The sequence below is a fragment of the Ceratotherium simum genome, chromosome X (genome assembly GCF_057802395.1).
Source record: "Ceratotherium simum simum isolate JZ-2026a chromosome X, ASM5780239v1, whole genome shotgun sequence".
NCBI classification, from domain to species: domain Eukaryota; kingdom Metazoa; phylum Chordata; class Mammalia; order Perissodactyla; family Rhinocerotidae; genus Ceratotherium; species Ceratotherium simum.
In genome coordinates this window covers 113594433-113612926 of record NC_141940.1, presented here as the reverse complement: position 1 = coordinate 113612926, position 18494 = coordinate 113594433, and the positions used below count along the sequence as shown (strand labels likewise).

Below are 18494 nucleotides of genomic sequence, written 5' to 3'. Positions count from 1 at the left end.
TAACCACGAGAGGTTGACATCTCCACAGGAAGCCATCTTACACCACCCCAGAGGCCAAGAGATACTGGTACAAATACATATGCCATGACAAATGCTCCTGATCCCTTCTCTGCACGCATGGTTCATGCACGCACGTCACACACATGAGAGAGGCACAAAGCAAACAAGAAAGCGCCAGGGGCTGGTGATGGGGATGCTCCTGTAGCACACACCAAGGAGACGGCACTTATCTTAGGCAAATAAGTCCATGTCCTTGGATCAGAAATTCACACAGACACTTGGCAGAAGCATGAGCAGCTCAGGAAAGTGCAGCTGCATCAAAAAACACAAGACCCAGATCTTATCTTTACAACCGCCTCCTGCTGTTAAGGTCACTCACTGTAATAGCGTCTGTGGCCCTCCGTCTTTCCTGGTGCAGCTCGGTACAGAATTGTCCCTTCAAAGGCAGTCTTTCCTGACAGTGAATGAGAGAAGAGAAGGGGAGAGAAAAACAAGAGAAGGGGAAGGGGGAGCAAATGATGGCAAAAGAAGGAAGAGGAAGAGTCTTTAACTGAACTTGCCTTCAATGAATCCACTGTAAGAGCTTCATCCGCAAAATTAATTAGAGACCATTAGGCAGAATTTAAGAATGTTACAGAATGAGCCCAAAGTCCCCATGTGACCATGATGCAATGAGGACCCAGAATCAGGGCTTGCCTCTGCACATCACTGGCATGTAGATTACACCCAATTTAAACCCGGAAGCCATTTCAACATGATAACTCAAGAATTGGAAAACCTCAATTAACCAGAAGGAATCCAATTAATTGATTCCTTAATTAATTCAATGGTACAGCACAATCTTCTCTTTGGAAAATATGACCTAAGTACAATATAGATTTAGGCCCATCATCCCTTATCTTCTACCCCTAGAGCCCTGTACAATACAAACTAATATTTATGACCCCAAGATTCTAAACAAGGCATGGAATTCTCTTTAAAAGATTTTATCATCCTCAGTACCTTTAAGTAAGAAAACGTATTAACATACTAGAAGTGGGTTTTCACCAATGAGGTTTAAAACCAATGGTCCATCCATGTCAACGTAAGAGGTTTTCTGCTGAGCACTGAGGACCCCAGAAAAACCTATCACTTGAAACATTTTAATTGAGGCTTTGCCGTATCAGTCATGAGATTGTACTTAAGCATGAGGACATAGGACTTACCCAGTGTCAAATGTCAAATTATCTCTTTTTGTTGTTGTTACAAATAGAGGTCATCAATAGCATAAGACTGGACACGCGGCTAAAGCCAAATCTCTCTGGAACCATGAATAAGTACATAGAATACACACATACTGCCCTGGTTTGAGTGTACACACACACACACACACACACACGCTTGCCCTACAGAGAGTACCACTAGCAGGTAAAACGATTTGCTAAAGGCAATCTCAACTAATACATGCATTAGTCTAAATTATTTAAGAAATAAGTTCTATTATAGCTTGTGTGCTAAATATCAAACTGGAAGCCAGTCTGAGGGATGAAAAGGCCGGCTACATTTACAGAGAGCGAAAGTGAGAGGGGAGAAAACAACTTGTCTCACTTCTTAGAAACACTCCATAGGAAAATGGGAGACCCTAATGGGAACCATAGTGTCAGCTTTTGGGCCATGTCACTCCTAATATATGAAGGGATCGTGAACAATCAGACCAACAACTTAAATGGAATCAAGTATCTCCAATTTCCGTGTCCTACAGGCATGGTGGTACACCCTTGTTTTGAAATCTGCCCTTTTTGACAGATGTGCTCCATCCGATTTAAGCAAAAACTTAGACATTCAAATCACTGGCTATATAAAAATAATCCAAAGAAACAATAAAGTATTTCAAATGTTCTTGTTAGTCTTGCAGCTCTTGAGGACTTTGATGACAAAAGCAGAGTAACTAACAGTGGCTAGTTTTTATTTGGGCAAATTTTTATTCTGCAGTCATTAAGGCAACATTATTCCTAAGGAACACAGCTGTTTTGTGAGCTAGGCCCTCCAAAACTGGACAGCAGCAGTCCTTTCAGTGTCAGAAAAAGTAAGTGTAAGAAAAAGAAATCCTTATTTCGATAAAGGTCCTCCAAGTACAACAGAACCTTCCCGTGTTCTTCCCGAGGACCAAGTCTGAGAATTGCTGAGGTAGACTACGGCCCTGATGTCTCTGAATGGCTAAGCATTTCTGCCAAGTCTCCTGTGCATTGGCAGCAAGGCAGTTGGAGAGGGAGCCTGGGCTGGGGGTGGGTGAGGACATGCACATTCTACCTAAAGAGCAAAAGAGATGGGCAACTGGCAAGTTCACGAATATGAGTGCTGCTTATTTTGTTGGGGGAAATACTTAACTGTCACTATTAAATATTAGTACTTGAAGGCAGCAAACACTATAAAAGGGAGGAATTTTAAAATTTCAACTCAAAATCATATGCTTATGTTAGCATCTAATTTTGCCGGAAACTCTATTTCATCAATATGCTAATTGCCCTTCACTGCTAATAGAACATCATACACAAAACAAATATCATCTAATATTAAAAAGGAAAAAAGTCTATAGTGACACCACAGAATGGGGGGTTGTCAGCCTGGCTTTAGTTTTTATCAGTGAGGGACACTGAGCAATCTGGATTCTGATAGCTACTGAAATACACTATTTCTATATCACAGGAGTGGTTTGCCCTAAGTTTTAAAAGGCCATCTCCATCTCTGTCTTAGCTTAACAAGTCACTAAAGTATCAGAACCTAAAATTCAAAAATAAAGAATTAGGAAAGAAAGTCAGTTCAAACTGAAATCTCATGGCTATTAATGGTTATAAAAAGAAAATGCAAACTTTCTTCCCCTGAAAATTACGGGAAATAACTGACAATGTTTCTGTAGCTAAAGGATTTTTTTTTTTTAATAACTAACAGGAATACTTTGTAGTTTTATAACAATTATTTTAGAATCTAAGAAATTAAATAATATCAAAAAGATGTTAGAAACAGAAAAGACACATTTATATCTTAAATGTGAAGCAAAATATGTATGAAATTGAAATTGGACAACAGTCATATCTGGATTTCTTTGCCTCTAAGTCCATATAAATCTTTTAGATTCAGGATATTCTCTGACTATAATTTGATACTATAATATAATATCAACATAATTTGAATTAGTTCTGTTTTACACTATTTAGTCAATACTAGCGTGTGCAAAATTGTAACTGAAAAGGTAATTAATTAACCATGATCTGTGATAATGAGAAGAAATAAGCTAAACTGTACTCAGATTTGAAATTTGTCAGATGCTCTGTGAAAGGGTGAACTACAGGCCATAATGGAGGCAATACCAAAGGGTGTGGGGAAGGCCTGCATGTAACTGTGGCCTCGTCATTCATGAGCTAGGCCACGCCCAGCACTTAATTTCACCAAGCTTTAGTGTTCTCATCTGACACCAGGCTAGATGATCTCTAAATTCCTTTCCATTCCTAACATAAGATTATGCCTGCACAATTATTGCAACCACTTGGATGTTCTGTTTTTTGTTTTTTATAATTTTATTTATTTATTTTTCCCCCCAAAGCCCCAGTAGATAGTTGTATGTCATAGCTGCACATCCTTCTAGCTGCCGTATGTGGGACGCAACCTCAGCGTGGCCAGAGAAGCGGTGCGTCGGTGCGCGCCCGGGATCCGAACCCGGGCTGCCAGCGGCGGAGCGCGCGCACTTAACCGCTAAGCCACGGGGCCGGCCCGGATGTTCTGTTTTTTAAAAACCTACTTTACTCAATATTTTTTCTCACTATTGATCTGCTACATGGTACACTTCATTCCTTTAAAAAAAATCCCCTGTTGGCACTATTTTGCAAGCCATAATGAGTGAATAGATCTGGGTGATAATCATCAGTGGCTGCTAACATTCTAAAAGAAAGACAGCCAGACATTCTGAGCCTCCAGATAGTCCATATATCACCACTTATGAAGCAGTTTTGCAAAAAAATAATATAGGTAGCAAACCTGAATTTCATCAAGCCCCTAGATCTAATTATCAATTCAGAGGAATACAGAGTAAATGACACAGCAGAAATGAAACCAGCAAAGGCAGACAGTGGGACACTAACAGACAAAGGACCTCAGTTTCTTCAGCAAAAATTTGCAAGGAAAAAAGGAGACATGGAGGAGGAATCTATAGATTCAAAGATACTTGAGCCATATCAACAAATCATAATATACGTACCTTCTCTGGATGCAGATTCAAACTAACGAATTGTGTTAAAAATAGAAGACTGTTAGCGGAAAGTGAACACTGACCATATATTTAATTACATTGAGGAATCCCCATTATTTTTGGGGGGTGTGTGATAACAGTATTATAAGATACCCTTTTATTGATACATATTGAAACATTTATGGATGAAATTATATGATATCTGGGGTTTGCTTCAAAATAATACAGGGGAGGATTGTGTGGTGGTGTAATTACAATGAACTGGTCATAGGTTGATAACTGCCAAAGCTGGGTGATGGGTACACAGGGGTTCATTATACTATTCCCTTGACTTGTGCATATGTTAGAAGTTTTCTATAATAAATCGTTTATAAAAATCTTTTTGAAAAAGTACCTTTAAGGTTTCATAAGTTCTATGAAATGCAGAGATGTTTTCAAATTTAAATATGCAGCAAAAAGACTCTGCTACTACATAACAATGAATTTTCATATCTGAGATAAAACGTTTAAATCAACATACCAACCAATACAATTGCTGTAACTCTTTCCTGATGGATTAGATTACCCTGAACCAAGATCTAAAGTTTAGAGATTTTCACAACCAACCACTATGTATAAATATACATCAGGGTAAAAGAAAAGCAAGTTCAAGTAATTTGCTCCTGTCATTCAAAGACAAAAATGCCTCTTCAGAGGAAGAAAGGACTCAGCAAGCATTTATTGAACACCTACCAAGTGTCAAGCTGTCTAGGCACACTTCCTTATAAACACAATGAAATGTTTCTTCTATTGCATTCATCCACTGGTTGACAGAATTCAACTGAATAACTATCCTCAAATACTTTCTGGAAGTAGAAATGTGAAGAGGACACATACCAAATAAGTATGTGCAGATATAGATGTGCGTATAGCAAAGAGATATACAAGGATATATTGTACACAAAGTTTCCCTTATATGTACCAGGACACAGATTTTATCTGTCTTAAAAAACCTCACCCTAATGTCTGGTAGCATTTAAATTAAGAAGATTTGTATATGACTCCACTAGGATGTCTAAAAATTACCAAAATGGCACAAATATTAGGAGTTTAACTTACTCCCAGAGCCATGTATTAATTGAGCAATCTCTGTAAAAAGTAACTGTAATTTATGAAGAGTATTAAATGGGCTGTTCTAACAAAGACCTTGAGATTAAGTACAGTTTAGCTCAAACTAGAGTAAAAAGTTAGATGTCTTTTGTGCATTAACTACATTTGTCTTTTTCAGTTTATAATAAAACTAAATACGCATTTCCCATGGTTTTACAAGATGCTATCCCTGGGGGGAACATGAGACCTCCGTGTACAGTTTTTCTTTTTTTTTTTTTTTTTTTGCAACATCCTGTGAATTTATAGTTACTTCAAAGTTTAAAATTTTTTTTAAAAAGTAAAGCACATCAAAACTACTAACACCATTCTCTGGGGGCAGGGAATAAGCAGAGTCATTCTAAAACCCAAGGTTTCACTTAGACAAATCCTACCAATCTACATAATTCCTGTATGTGATGTGATCTAATTACATACATTTTACCATCAGAGTGTAAACGGCTACTGAAAAGCCTGTTATAACACTGAGAGATGCTATTTCTCTTTCTCGCAGGGGATTATTTTCATTTGGCAAGCCACAGGGACATTATTATCACATCTGCTTTACTATGAAGGCTTCTGGGAGCACCATCATCCCACAACCCCATGGGACTGGCCTCTCCGCCTTTGTATCCCACTGTTCCTCAGACACTCGGCTAGCAGAGCACTGGGGCACTTTCCCAAACTTCTGCAGATTTGTGCACCCCCTTTCCGCAATGTGAGCTGGCTGAAGGCAGGGACCCTATCTGATTTGTGTCCGTATATCTTCAGTGCCTTGTATAGTGTCTTAGCAACAACAGGGGCTCAATAAAGGTTGACTGAATGAAGAATAGAAGAAAAGGAAGGAAGGATGGCTAGATAGACGGATATGGATAGACAGATGGAAAGATGGATAGATGGGCCCTCTTCGCCTTAAGGAATACATACAGGAAGACTACAAAAGCCATGTAGTTCTTTCAGAAGCATCCATCCTTGTTAGGAAACCATGCCTCTCCAGGGACCTAAAAAGTCCCTCAACAAGGGACATATTCCGTGGTAACCAAACATGGCTGCTGAAACTATTGGGCTCTCCTAGTCCTGAAATGGAAAGCTTTTAAATGAATGAGTGTTGGGGAAGGCAGTTTCCACAAGAAAAACAGTGCCTTACAAGCATGTGAAGGAAGGCGAAGTGATTGGAGAGATGATTCCACTCAGGCTCCTAACCTCCTGCCCCAGGAATTCCAGCACCATGTGCTTTGAGCTGAGGGGTCAGGCAAGGTCAAATGTCCGTATTATTGACTTGGAGCTAGAAGAGACAGTTTATTTCAATAGTTCCAAAAATACAAGAGGCATTATTTCTCTGACCCTCCAGTTCTGAGAGCATAGCTAACGTGGCAGGATACCAAGAGGTCAAGATTCTCCCAAAGAGGTTGTCCAATACCTCCCCAGATCTCCTTTTCTGCATCTGTAAAGGAATCCCAAAGTAATTTCCAAATGCAGAGACAATGCTTCAGTGAGCACAGTACCAATTGGTGTGCAAGCAGCCTCAACATACTAACTAGTTATGTCCCAAGAGTTCATCAAGATTAACAATGAGAGCAACATTTTATGGAGGGCCTTCTATGGGTGAGGCAGTTTATATACATTATTGCTATTGTAAATCATAATGCACTTCCCCATGGAAATAATGGTATAATGACCTGATTTGGTCCTCCCTCCAAGAAAGCCCATTTAATCCACAATATCCCTGAGGTATATATTGTTATTATAGGACCCAATTACCAGGTACAATACTATTCCAGTGTACAAAAGGAGACACCAGGGCAGTTAGAATTCTAATGTGTAATTTGGGAGTTAAAGCAATTCCCACTATCATGGGCTCAAGGACACTTTCTGCTTTCCCAGCCATACTCACTAGCTGGGCCATGTTAGCAGAGAACCCCCTCCCCGCAAGCCAGAGAAGGTAGCAGGAGCTCCAAAATGCTTCATTTGCTCCCAAATCACCTCCCATCCTTCCTACCATAGACCCTAGGATGGAATGGAGTTAAGGGGTGGAGGAGTCCCAGGCTTCAGCAGTAGAGGGAAAGGGCCCAAAAGGTAAAGCCACTGAGCCAACCAGCTAGCGCTACTGTTTCTATGTATGACGGGCTGTATGAGCCAGAGCTGCTGAGACACCAAGTGAAGGAGGTCTCCTGAGCACTTCTCCGGAAATGGCTTTACCCCCAAATTGAGAATTTGTCCAATCATGCTACTGGTTAAATAAAAGAGACACAACTAACCTGAGAGCACCACTCAAGTCAGATTTTTCCAAATGGAAAAGAAAGATGTTTAAGAATTATATTGACAGGACTGAGCTGTCCTCCTCTTGTTAGAAAGGAAAGTCTGCAACCCCAGGTAGTGCCTACGTAGTGCCTACCACTACGACACAGTCAAACCTCTTACAACATTCACGCCCATGACCTTGGCTCAAGACGGCACAAAGAGATACACAGACGCCCATGTAGGAAGCTGGGTTAGTGACTGGGAGAACAAAGCTTCCCGGTCCTGACCTTTTGCTCCGTGAGCTGGAAAGGGCAGCAGAGAAGCTGGAGGGAGGAGAGCTTCAGGCCCTGGAGAAAGAAAGACCTGGAGTTCGTTCTCACTATCACAGAAGGACATGCATGCTCACCCAGGGTGGGGCTGGACTCGCAGCTGTCTTGTCATACTTTTAAGGGAACTGGCATGCACTCATCCTGAACACAGCACTTCTCGTCACCAATGATTTTTGGTGTGTGTGTGCCATTTTTCTCCACGTTCTTCAAGGGATGCTGAGAAATACTAACAATCTCATTTGGTTCATTTTTAAAATAATTATCAACTTGCAATGAGTGACACTTCAGAAGTATATGGAGGCACAGCAACATGGACCACCCATGGAGGAGTATTACCACGGCATGAAGGCTGATGGTCATCTATCCAGAGACATACAGAGTGTGCATCCGCGCACACATAAAGGTGTGAGGGTTACACCTTCACAATGATAAACCTACTAAGCCACAGTGGGTTAAGGCAGTATAACCTAGAAAACACTCATGAGCTTCTGTCACAGCCACTTGGCATAGGCGACCAAACAGAGTGGAGGCTGGAGCAGCGCCCACAGGTGCCCCCATCCCTTTCCTGTGTGGTGGGGCGGACTTCCTTACTTGACTTGGAGAGCTGCTCATCCTGGGAAATGCCGAGGTCATCTGACTCCCCTGACAGCTCCTTGATGAAGTTGGAAGGAAACATTCCAGTCTTTCCATTGAGAACGCCTTCCCACCATCCTTCTTCTACCTGCACAGATGCGAACAGAAGAACGGAGAGGCAGGGATCAGGTTAGACATGGTAGTTCCCAGTTTTCTCTCTCATCTGTATGGTGCAGAGTGCAGAGTCCACACAGGGAGAGCTGAAGGACTCAAAGCTTACAAGTTGACAGGGAACGAGAAGGCAGACCTCAGAGAGTCTTGGGATTCAGACTCAGGAAGAGGGGCTTAACCTGAGGGCCATAAATGCAAGTGGAAAAGAATTAGCACTTTATTTTCACAAACCTCAAACTGAAATTTGGCATTTCCTTTGATTAGGAATGTAGGTAACAAACCACACCACAGTAACAGAAGGACCTGTGACTCGTCACCAAACAAATCAAAGATATTTTCATATCACATCATAGAGGCTGCGGGTATCTCAAGATATCATTTGCACTCATCACTACTTTGAAGTGGGGGTAGTTATCACACCTGCTGGGAGATCTTGTTATTTAATGTATTAATAAGGAATTACTTATCACTTATAATAAGAAATTACACATAGATTGCTATATCAAAATTTGCTTTTAAAATAGCTTGAAAACTACTTCAATACAAATGGTTCCCTTTGTAATCTTATGTGTTTTATTTTATGCATTTAAAACTATTACTTAAAAACTGAGAATGGCGAACATGATGTAATCTATGCAGAAATAGAAGTACAATGATGTACACCTGAAATTTTTACAATGTCATAAACCAATGTTACTGCAATAAACAAAAAATTAAAAAAAAAAAAACTGAGAATGGCTTCCCCAGACTACTAAAACTAACTAGACAGCCTAATAAAAACAGTTTAAGAATCCCTGGGCTGAGAACACAATCAGAAGGTAGAAGTCAGACAAAGAAAGACAAATACCATATGATTTCACTCATATGTGGAAGATAAACAAACAAACAAACACATAGATAAGGAGAATATATTGGTGGTTACCAGAGGTGAAGGGGGTGGAGAGTGGTCAAAAGGGGTAAAGGGGCACATATATATGGTGATGGATGGAAACTAGACTATTGATGGTAAACATGATGCAGTCTATACAGAAGCTGAAATATAATGATATACACCTGAAATTCATATAATGTTATAAGCCAATGTGACCTCAATAAAATAATTTTTTAAAAAGTTTAAAAATCAACATACAAAATTCAGTTGCATTTCTATACACTAACAACGAAGTAGCAGAAAGAGAAATTAAGAATACAATCCCATTTACAATTGCAACAAAAAGAATAAAATACCTAGGAATAAACTTAACCAAAGAGGTGAAAGAGCTGTACAGCGAAAACTATAAAACATTGCTGAAAGAAATTGAAGAAGACACAAAGAAATGGAAAGATATTCCGTGCTCTTGGATTAGAAGAATTAACATAGTTAAGATGTCCATACTTCCTAAAGCCATCTATAGATTCAATGCAATCCCTATCAAAGTTCCAACAACATTTTTCACAGAAATAGAACAAAGAATCCTAAAATTTATATGGAACAACAAAAGACCCCGAATAGCTAAAGGAATCCTGAGAAAAAAGAACAAAGCTGGAGGTACCACACTCCCTGATTTCAAAATATACTACAAAGCTATAGTAACCAAAACAGCACGGTACTGGCACAAAAACAGACACACAGATCAATGGAATAGAATCGAAAGCCCAGAAATAAACCCACACATCTATGGACAGCTAATCTTCGACAAAGGAGCCAAGAACATACAATGGAGAAAAGAAAGTCTATTCAACAAATGGTGGTGGGAAAACTGGATAGCCACATGCAAAAAAATGAAAGTAGACCCTTACCTTACACCATACACAAAAATTAACTCCAAATGGATTAAAGACTTGAATGTAAGACCTGAAACTGTGAAACTTCTAGAAGAAAACATAGGCAGTACACTCTTTGACATTGGTCTTAGCAACATATTTTCAAGCACCATGTCTGACTGGGCAAGAGAAACAACAGAAAAAATAAACAAATGGGACTACATCAAACTAAAAAGCTTCTGCACAGCAAAGGAAACCATCAACAAAACGAAAAGACAACATAACAATTGGGAGCAGATATTTGCAAACCATACATCTGATAAGGGGTTAATCTCCAAAATATACAAAGAACTCATGCATCTCAACAACAAAAAAACTAACAACCCAATTGAAAAATGGGCAAAAGACCTGAACAGACATTTCTCCAAAGAAGATATACAGATGGCCAACAGACACATGAAAAGATGTTCAAAATCATTAACTATCAGGGAAATGCAAATCAAAACTACAATGAAATATCACCTCACGCCCCTCAGAATGGCTATAATTAACAAGACAGGAAACAACATGTATTGGAGAGGATGTGGAGAGAAGGGAAGTCTCATACACTGCTGGTGGGAGTGCAAACTGGTGCAGCCACTATGGAAAACAGTATGGAGATTCCTCAAAAAATTAAGGATAGAACTACCATATGATCTAGCTATTCCACTGCTGGGTATTTATCCAAAGAACTTGAAAACACCAATGCGTAAAGATACATGCACCCCTGTGTTCACTGCAGCGTTATTCACAATAGCCAAGACTTGGAAGCAACCTAAGTGCCCATCAAGGGACGAATGGAAAAAGAAGATGTGGCATATATACACAATGGAATACTACTCAGCCATAACAAACGATGAAATTCAGCCATTTGTGACAACATGGATGGACATTGAGGGTATCATGAAGAGTGAAATAAGTCAGAGGGAGAAGGTCAAATACCGTATGATTTCCTTCATTAAGTAGTAGATAATAACAACAACAAACAAACACATAAAGACTGAGATTGGATTGGTGGTTACCAGAGGGGAAGTGGGGAGGGAGGAAGTCGAAAGGGATAATTCGGCACATGTGTGTGGTGATGGGTTGTAATTAGTATTTGGGTGGTGAACATGATGCAATCTATGCAGAAATAGCATTATAATGATGTACACCTGAAATTTATACAATGTTATAAACCAATGTTACTGCAATAAACAAAAAATTAAAAAAAAATTAAAAGTTTACTTTAAAATTAAAAAAAAAGAAGGTAGAAGGACTCCCTGCAGTTTCTGAAGGGTTCTCGATTACCCTGAGATGAACCGAAACGGGGTGAAGGGAGGTAGGGAGGCAGTCATCTGGGTGAGGAGTGTCCACTGGATTCAGGGAATGGGTGAGAATGGACAAAGCAGGTGTGGATTTGAGGTATGAGCTGGTCTTGCGTGACCAATAAGCTGGGACGAGCGAGAGAAGAGTAAAAAAGTCATTCCAAGATTTTCTGATGGAGTCAGTAACAGAACAAAAGTCAAAAGAGGAAGCTGGCTTCTTGGAGAAAAAATAACAGGGCATTTTGAGAACAAGCAAGTATTAAGTTACCAGTATGGTGTGGTAGAAATGAAAGAGACCCAGAACATTTGTAATTTTTTTTTTACATGCACATGTACTACTCAAATCAATAAATTCAATTTAAAAGCTAAAATGATTAAGACAAAAAAGAAAAAGAATGTTAGAGTCAAAAGTCCAATTTAAATCCTATCCTGAAACTTATCAGTTGTATGACCTTATTCAAATTTCCTACCAAACCGAACCCCTGTATTCCTATCTGTACAATAGGGATAATTAATACACTCAATCAGTATTAGAGATAGATGTATTATGATTCTACACAAGGGGCTAGGGACAGAGAACTTGTCCTTTATTTCCCCTCAAGAAATTGACAATTTACCAAGGTAGAAAGGGCACATGGTTTAAAAAGTAGAGAGGGCGGGTGTGACTAAAAACTGGCAATACAAGGTAATTAGATGAGAAAATGCCAGCACTCAGCACAAACCAAACTTGTTACACAAAGTCGAGCTCACCAAGGTCTGGGATGCTAAAGGAAGGCTTCAAGAAAAAAGAAATCAAAAGTAAGGTTGACCTTGAAGAGCAGAAACGACAGATGTAAGTAGGGGGGGGTGTGTGGGAGACATTCTGGAAAGGGGGAGGCTGATGGAGCCCGTGGACTGGAGACAATCAGAACGGTGTTTAGAGCATTTGTTAGGAAACTCATGGGATACAGACTCGCAGAGTGGCAATTATATCTCATGATCACAGAATCTTTGGGAAAGAATCCAGACAACAGCATCCATACACGACTGTCCCAATGACTAGTCAATACCGAATTGTGGCATTTAACAGCATTTCAGTTGAAATCATTCCATGTTCCTATGCCAACTCAAGTAATATGTATTATTCTTTCAAGGAGCTTTTTATAGGATTAGGATGGTTAGGAAGATTCACCATGAGCCTGAATATAAATAGTCACAGGATTTGTAGGGCTGAGTCCTTTGTGCTTGTCCTGAATAAGGAATCATAAAATGACCTTCTCTTTCCTGGGAATCACAAGGCAGGAGGGAAAAACCAAGGCCACGGACCACAAATGAGCAGTTCCTGGCGTAATTCCCGACAGCGCAGAGCAGCTGGGCCAATTCCATTTGATTCAGTTTGACAGTATCTAAAACGTTCCCGTTCCAGTAATAAGCAGCTCCAGCCCAAGATCCCTGAAGGAAGTGCTCCTGATGCGTGGGATCGGCGGGCTGTCTGCTGGGAAAACAGGGGTGTCTTCACCTCACCACACCCCCAGATGCCTATATCACTGTCATAGCACAGTCTGAGAGGAGTGGCCGAGAGGAAAACGGCAGAGCTCTATCATTAGCCATGCAGTGAGTGGAGGGGAAGACAATAAAACCACTTGTCATCACCTGGGGGCACACTTCCTACTATAGACACCATGGAGCAGGGGGGCAGGGGTCTGGCCACAGCATCAATGAGAGCTGTTCAGTACTATTTCTTCCTATAGCCTGCTGCTTTGGTTGCGAGATTCAGGCTGGAGATACGAGAAAAATGATCCTCACCCTCACACTATCCTTCTTCAGCAACATTCTAGTTCAACTTCCTGCATAAAGATGAGGACACTGAAGCCCAGAGTGATTACATTCATTCATTCATTCATTCAAAGAGTAAAACATAGTACCTCGCACATTGAATGAATGAATGGCAGAGAAATCATTGGGGGACATCCTCCTTTGTATTTCTCTGGTATCAGTTGTAACCTCTGGAGCCCTGATTCCCCCACAACAGGATTTTTCCTTCCTGTGAGGAGCAAACGGGACCACAAGGCGCTGACCACATTGGCCACTGATCTTAATTAGGTCCCACCAAGCACGGGTCTGTGTGCCCCTCCCAATCCCACTCATTCTACCAACATTTAATGAGCACCTATCCTGCACTACCCTAGCGCCTCAGGACAGATTCATCGGTGAACAAAACAGATAAAGATTCCGTCCTTGAGAAGCTTCTGCAACAAAAGTGGAACATACAGAGCCTGTACACCCCCTGCTTAGAAATCAAGCTTGCTTATGTTTATGCTTCTATATTTCAAAGAGAGAAAGAAATGCATCCCTTTGTAATAAAGTGGGGATTATGAATGTTACCAAGGGCTTACAGTTTCTGCCCCAAGGAAAGTAAGGCAGACGCCTACCTTCTCTCCCACCAACACACACTAATCAACAGTCTCCTGCAGGCCTTGGCTCCAGGCTGAGAACAAACCCCCTCTGTGTCCCTGTGTGACCCACCCAGCCAGCTCTGGAGCCCATGGCTGTGTCCCAAGAGAGAACCCCACCTTCAACCCAGACCTGGCAGCAGGGTGGCTTACACCTGGGAGTGCTTGGGAAAGACAGACACAGTAAAACCACTTAAACAGTTTGTGTCTGCGTGCCCTGCAAGTCCCATGTCTTCACAATCATCAGCATCTAAGTGGGTTCAGGGCCCAAGGAGGTAGTTTCTAGCTCTTAGCCCTGTTGGAAGTTGGGGAAGCACCTGAGTGAATTTCAACACCTCTACCTCCGCCTAACTCACAAACATTATCTACATACGTAAGGCACTAAAGAGGATGCCTGTGAATGCAAAGATGACAGTGCTGTCTGGGGTACCTTGATATTCAGAATACTTCCTACTTATCATCATCTAAGTTTTACCTGTCAACTGTATTGAGAAGGTGAGCAACAAATTTACCAGGTTTAAAGTCTACCTCAGGGTACAAGCAGCAAAAGAGAAAATCCATTTAAGGGCTGCTACAGCTTTTTATATCCAATTAACCCTTTGTTACCCAAATCTCGGTCAGAAGCACACTGGAGGGGTGGGTGTGCGGGAAGAATGGGGGAGGAACAGGCACATAGGCAAATGAAGTCAGCTTCAGTGTTCCAAGAGCTGTTTTACCATTCTTTCCAGAAAGGAAAATGGACAAGTCAAGCTTTAAGGAAAGGCCCACACCTTAACATTACTAAAATTTTCCTCCACATGTATTCAGATTTGATAGGTTGTATGTTTCTAGGAATTTATCCATTTCTTCTAGGTTGTCCAATTTGTTGGTGTATAATCATTCATAGTAGTCTCTTCCGATCCTTTGTATTTCTGTGGTATCAGTTGTAACCTTCCCTCTTTCATTTCTGATTTTGAGTCCTCTCTTTTTTTCTTGGTGAGTCTAGCTAAAGACTTATCTATTTTGTCTTTTTCAAAAAACCAGCTCTTAGTTTCATTCATCTTTTCTATTGTCTTTTTAGTCTCCATTTCATTTATTTCTTCTCTGATCTTTGTTATTTCCTTCCTTCTAGTAACTTTGGGCTGTGTTTGTTCTTCTTTTTCTAGTTCCTTGGGGACATTATGCTAAGTGAAATAAGTCAGATAGAGAAAGACAAATACTGTATGATTTCACTTATATGTGGAATCTAAAAAAAAAAAAAAAAAAAACCCAAACTCATAGATACAGAGAACAGATTGGTGGCTGCCAGAGGCAGGCGGAGGGAGTGGCCAAAATGGGTGAAGATGGTCAAAAAGTACAAGCTTCCAGTTATAAGATAAATAAATCCTAGGGATATAATGTGCGGCATGGTGACTATAGTTAATCCTATACTGTATACAATACTGTACTGTATATTTGAAAGTCACTAAGAGTAGATCTTAAAAGTTCTCATCACAAGGAAAAAAATTTGTTACTATATATAGTGATGGATGTTAACTAAACTCACTGTGGTAATCATTTCGCAATACAGTCATGTGTCGATTAACGGGGGGGGTATACGTTCTGAAAAATGTGTCAATAGGCTATTTTGTCACTGTGCGAACATCATAGAATACACTTACACAAACATAGACGTTATAGCCTACTATACACATAGGCTATATGGTACTAATATTATAGGACTACCATTGTATATGTGGTCTAATCGTTGACTGAAATGTTATGTGGCACGTGACTATATATACATGTATCAAACCATTATGTTGTACACCTAAAACAAATACAATGTTATGTCAATTATATTTCAACAAAAAATTTATTCAGAAATAATTAAATGAGAATTTAAATACTGACCCTTTCTCCTACCTGTGAGGGGTAGGGGAAAGTATTGCGAAAATGTTTAAAACACTATAGAAATATTAACAGTTTTTAAAAATTTTTTCTAATTGACGTATAATTCATATAAATGCATAGATCTTAACGGTACAAGTCAATCAGTTTTCACAAATGCATACACTCATGTAACCCACACCTCTATCAACATACAGAGCATGTCCATCACTCCAGAAAATTGTGCCCCTTCCCCACCAATCCCCCTCCAAGCAACCACCAATCTGATTTCTATCACCTATGATTGATTTTGCCTTTACTAGAACTTCATGTAAATGTGCTAAGACATAGTTTTACCTTTTGAATATTGCTGAAAAAATACAAATTGTTCCTAGAAAACATCTTTTTCTATCAGTGGAATTAGTGAAAAAAATATTTTTAAGGGAACCATTTCCTGAAGGTATCAACACCTACATTATTTTCCATTTTAGTTGCTTTAAATAACCATCCCTGTTGATTTGGGGACATGGAAAGCTGGTCATGCCAAACATAAGCAAGTGTTATCTAGGTCCTAAATGCCTGGGCCAATATTTCCCCCCAGTTCTTATGCAGTTCATTGTCTGATTATTTCTTTCTGGCACGGCCAGAACATTCCATATACACAGGAAGTGGATTTTTATTCCCTCTCTTCGTTCTTCTGAGAATAAGCCTATTCTGCATAAGAGGGGCCCTTCAAAAGAGAAATCTGTAGGGTAATCCAAAGGGAAATGATTTAAGAAAACATATGCAATTTCTATTTAAGACGTAAGCAAACTCTACCCAACAAGACACAGCAACATCCATCATTTTCCACACAGTAGGAAGGGTTTCTGGCTGGGCTTTTGTAGACCTCCTTCTGCAATGCTAGATGGTCCTGTCCTTCAAAACAGCTACAGGCTAGTCTACAGGTCCCCAAAATCCTAAATGACTCTATGCTAAGGGCTTACTATCATTCCAACTTGAAAATATGAGCAAATGATAAAGCAAGCCAGCAAGATAATCTTTCTGATGAATCAAAATCCTGAAGTTTTGTCCTGTCACTCTTCCCAGGTGAGAAAATCGTCTACAGGGATGTGTTAATCCTAGAAAACCCACATGTAAGAAACCTTTAAACGGAGTATCCCTTTGAAAGTTCAGTGTGGGCAGCACTAGAACTTTTATCTCAACCGCATTTGATTGTATCTACCAGCTCCTGCTTCCTATACTCCACACCTGCCCTCGAAGGTTCACAGGTCATTCCCAACTTTAGAGCAAGGCTGTACTAACATCCTGTCCTCTTTCCTCCAGACCAACCCAGTGCCTTACACAATACAACCTTCACTTGCTGAATTAATCCAAATACCTCTCACCCTCCACATGCCCCGTTGAAATGTCACCTATTCTAGGAAAAATCTTCTTTCCCCTCACTGAGTACCTTTGTTTCTAAATTCCTCTCTCATTTGTCAACACCATCATTTGCCACCTTAATAACATGTTGGGTTATTAGTTACCTTCTTAGCTGTGTGTATCTTACCCTCCCTGACTATATCGACCATGTTTCAAGGAAGGGATTCTGTTCAATAAATCTTTGAATCTCTCTAAACACAATTTCTTTCACAGAGTAAGCACTCAGTTGATAAATCCCATAGCTATACAAATCTATCATAAATACATTTAAACTTGCAAATATGTTACTTTTATACAGTTGTAGCCTGTTTTGCATGCTGATGATTCTGATCTAATCACCTTTTCTTCTAAACGTGGCTTCTCTCTCCTTAATATGAATGCCCTCCCATCTCTGAGCATTAGGAAATCAGAGATGTCCACCCCAAAGTTATTTGGAGAAATAACTGTAGAGCAGCTTGAGCTTTTTGGATTATCAAATTCCAATAAACAAATTTTTATATTAATGTTATCTTTTTTGAAAAGGGATACGCACCCTTCTAAAGCAAGGGGTGCCTTAATGGGTAAGAAATTAGGTATGCTTTGATCATCTATTAATTAATCAGCTTTTTAATGAACTTGACTTCTCATGGGCAAGCATAAAACAAAAGGCATCTTTATTCACATGCAAGTCTTCAAAGTTCTTATATCAAAAATGAAATGAGGATGAACTGCTATTGTGGGTTCCTGGACCCAATTCCAATGTGTGGGGAGGAGGTTTCTCCACACCAACAAACAATTCTCTGCCACCAGCTGAGTGTCCTACAATTTAACTCAATTCTGACACTATCTCCCCAGAGATAGCTTCATATCCCACAGGTTCAGGGCTCAGGCCCACAAGCCTGCCCCACTTCAGATGCCAGTTGCAAGTCCAGGTTGTTACCTGTGCTGCTGACTGACCAGCTACAGACTGCAGGTTCCCATGACCCCCTCCTTGGGCTTCAGACGTCAGTCACAAGTCCAGGTGGTCACCTGTGCTTCTAACTGGCCATAAATCAGAGGT

General features: G+C 40.2%; 1 protein-coding gene across 3 annotated transcripts in view; it reads right to left on the bottom strand.

Moving 5' to 3' along the window:
- SH3KBP1 (SH3 domain containing kinase binding protein 1) overlaps window positions 1-18494 on the bottom strand; it is a 326276-nt gene that overhangs the window by 140808 nt on the left and 166974 nt on the right. For all 3 annotated transcript variants that reach the window (XM_087427608.1, XM_087427607.1, XM_004435176.3), the window contains one exon: window positions 8509-8638. In XM_087427608.1, the coding sequence (XP_087283734.1) occupies window positions 8509-8638 (130 nt within the window). The remainder of the gene's footprint in view (window positions 1-8508; window positions 8639-18494) is intronic.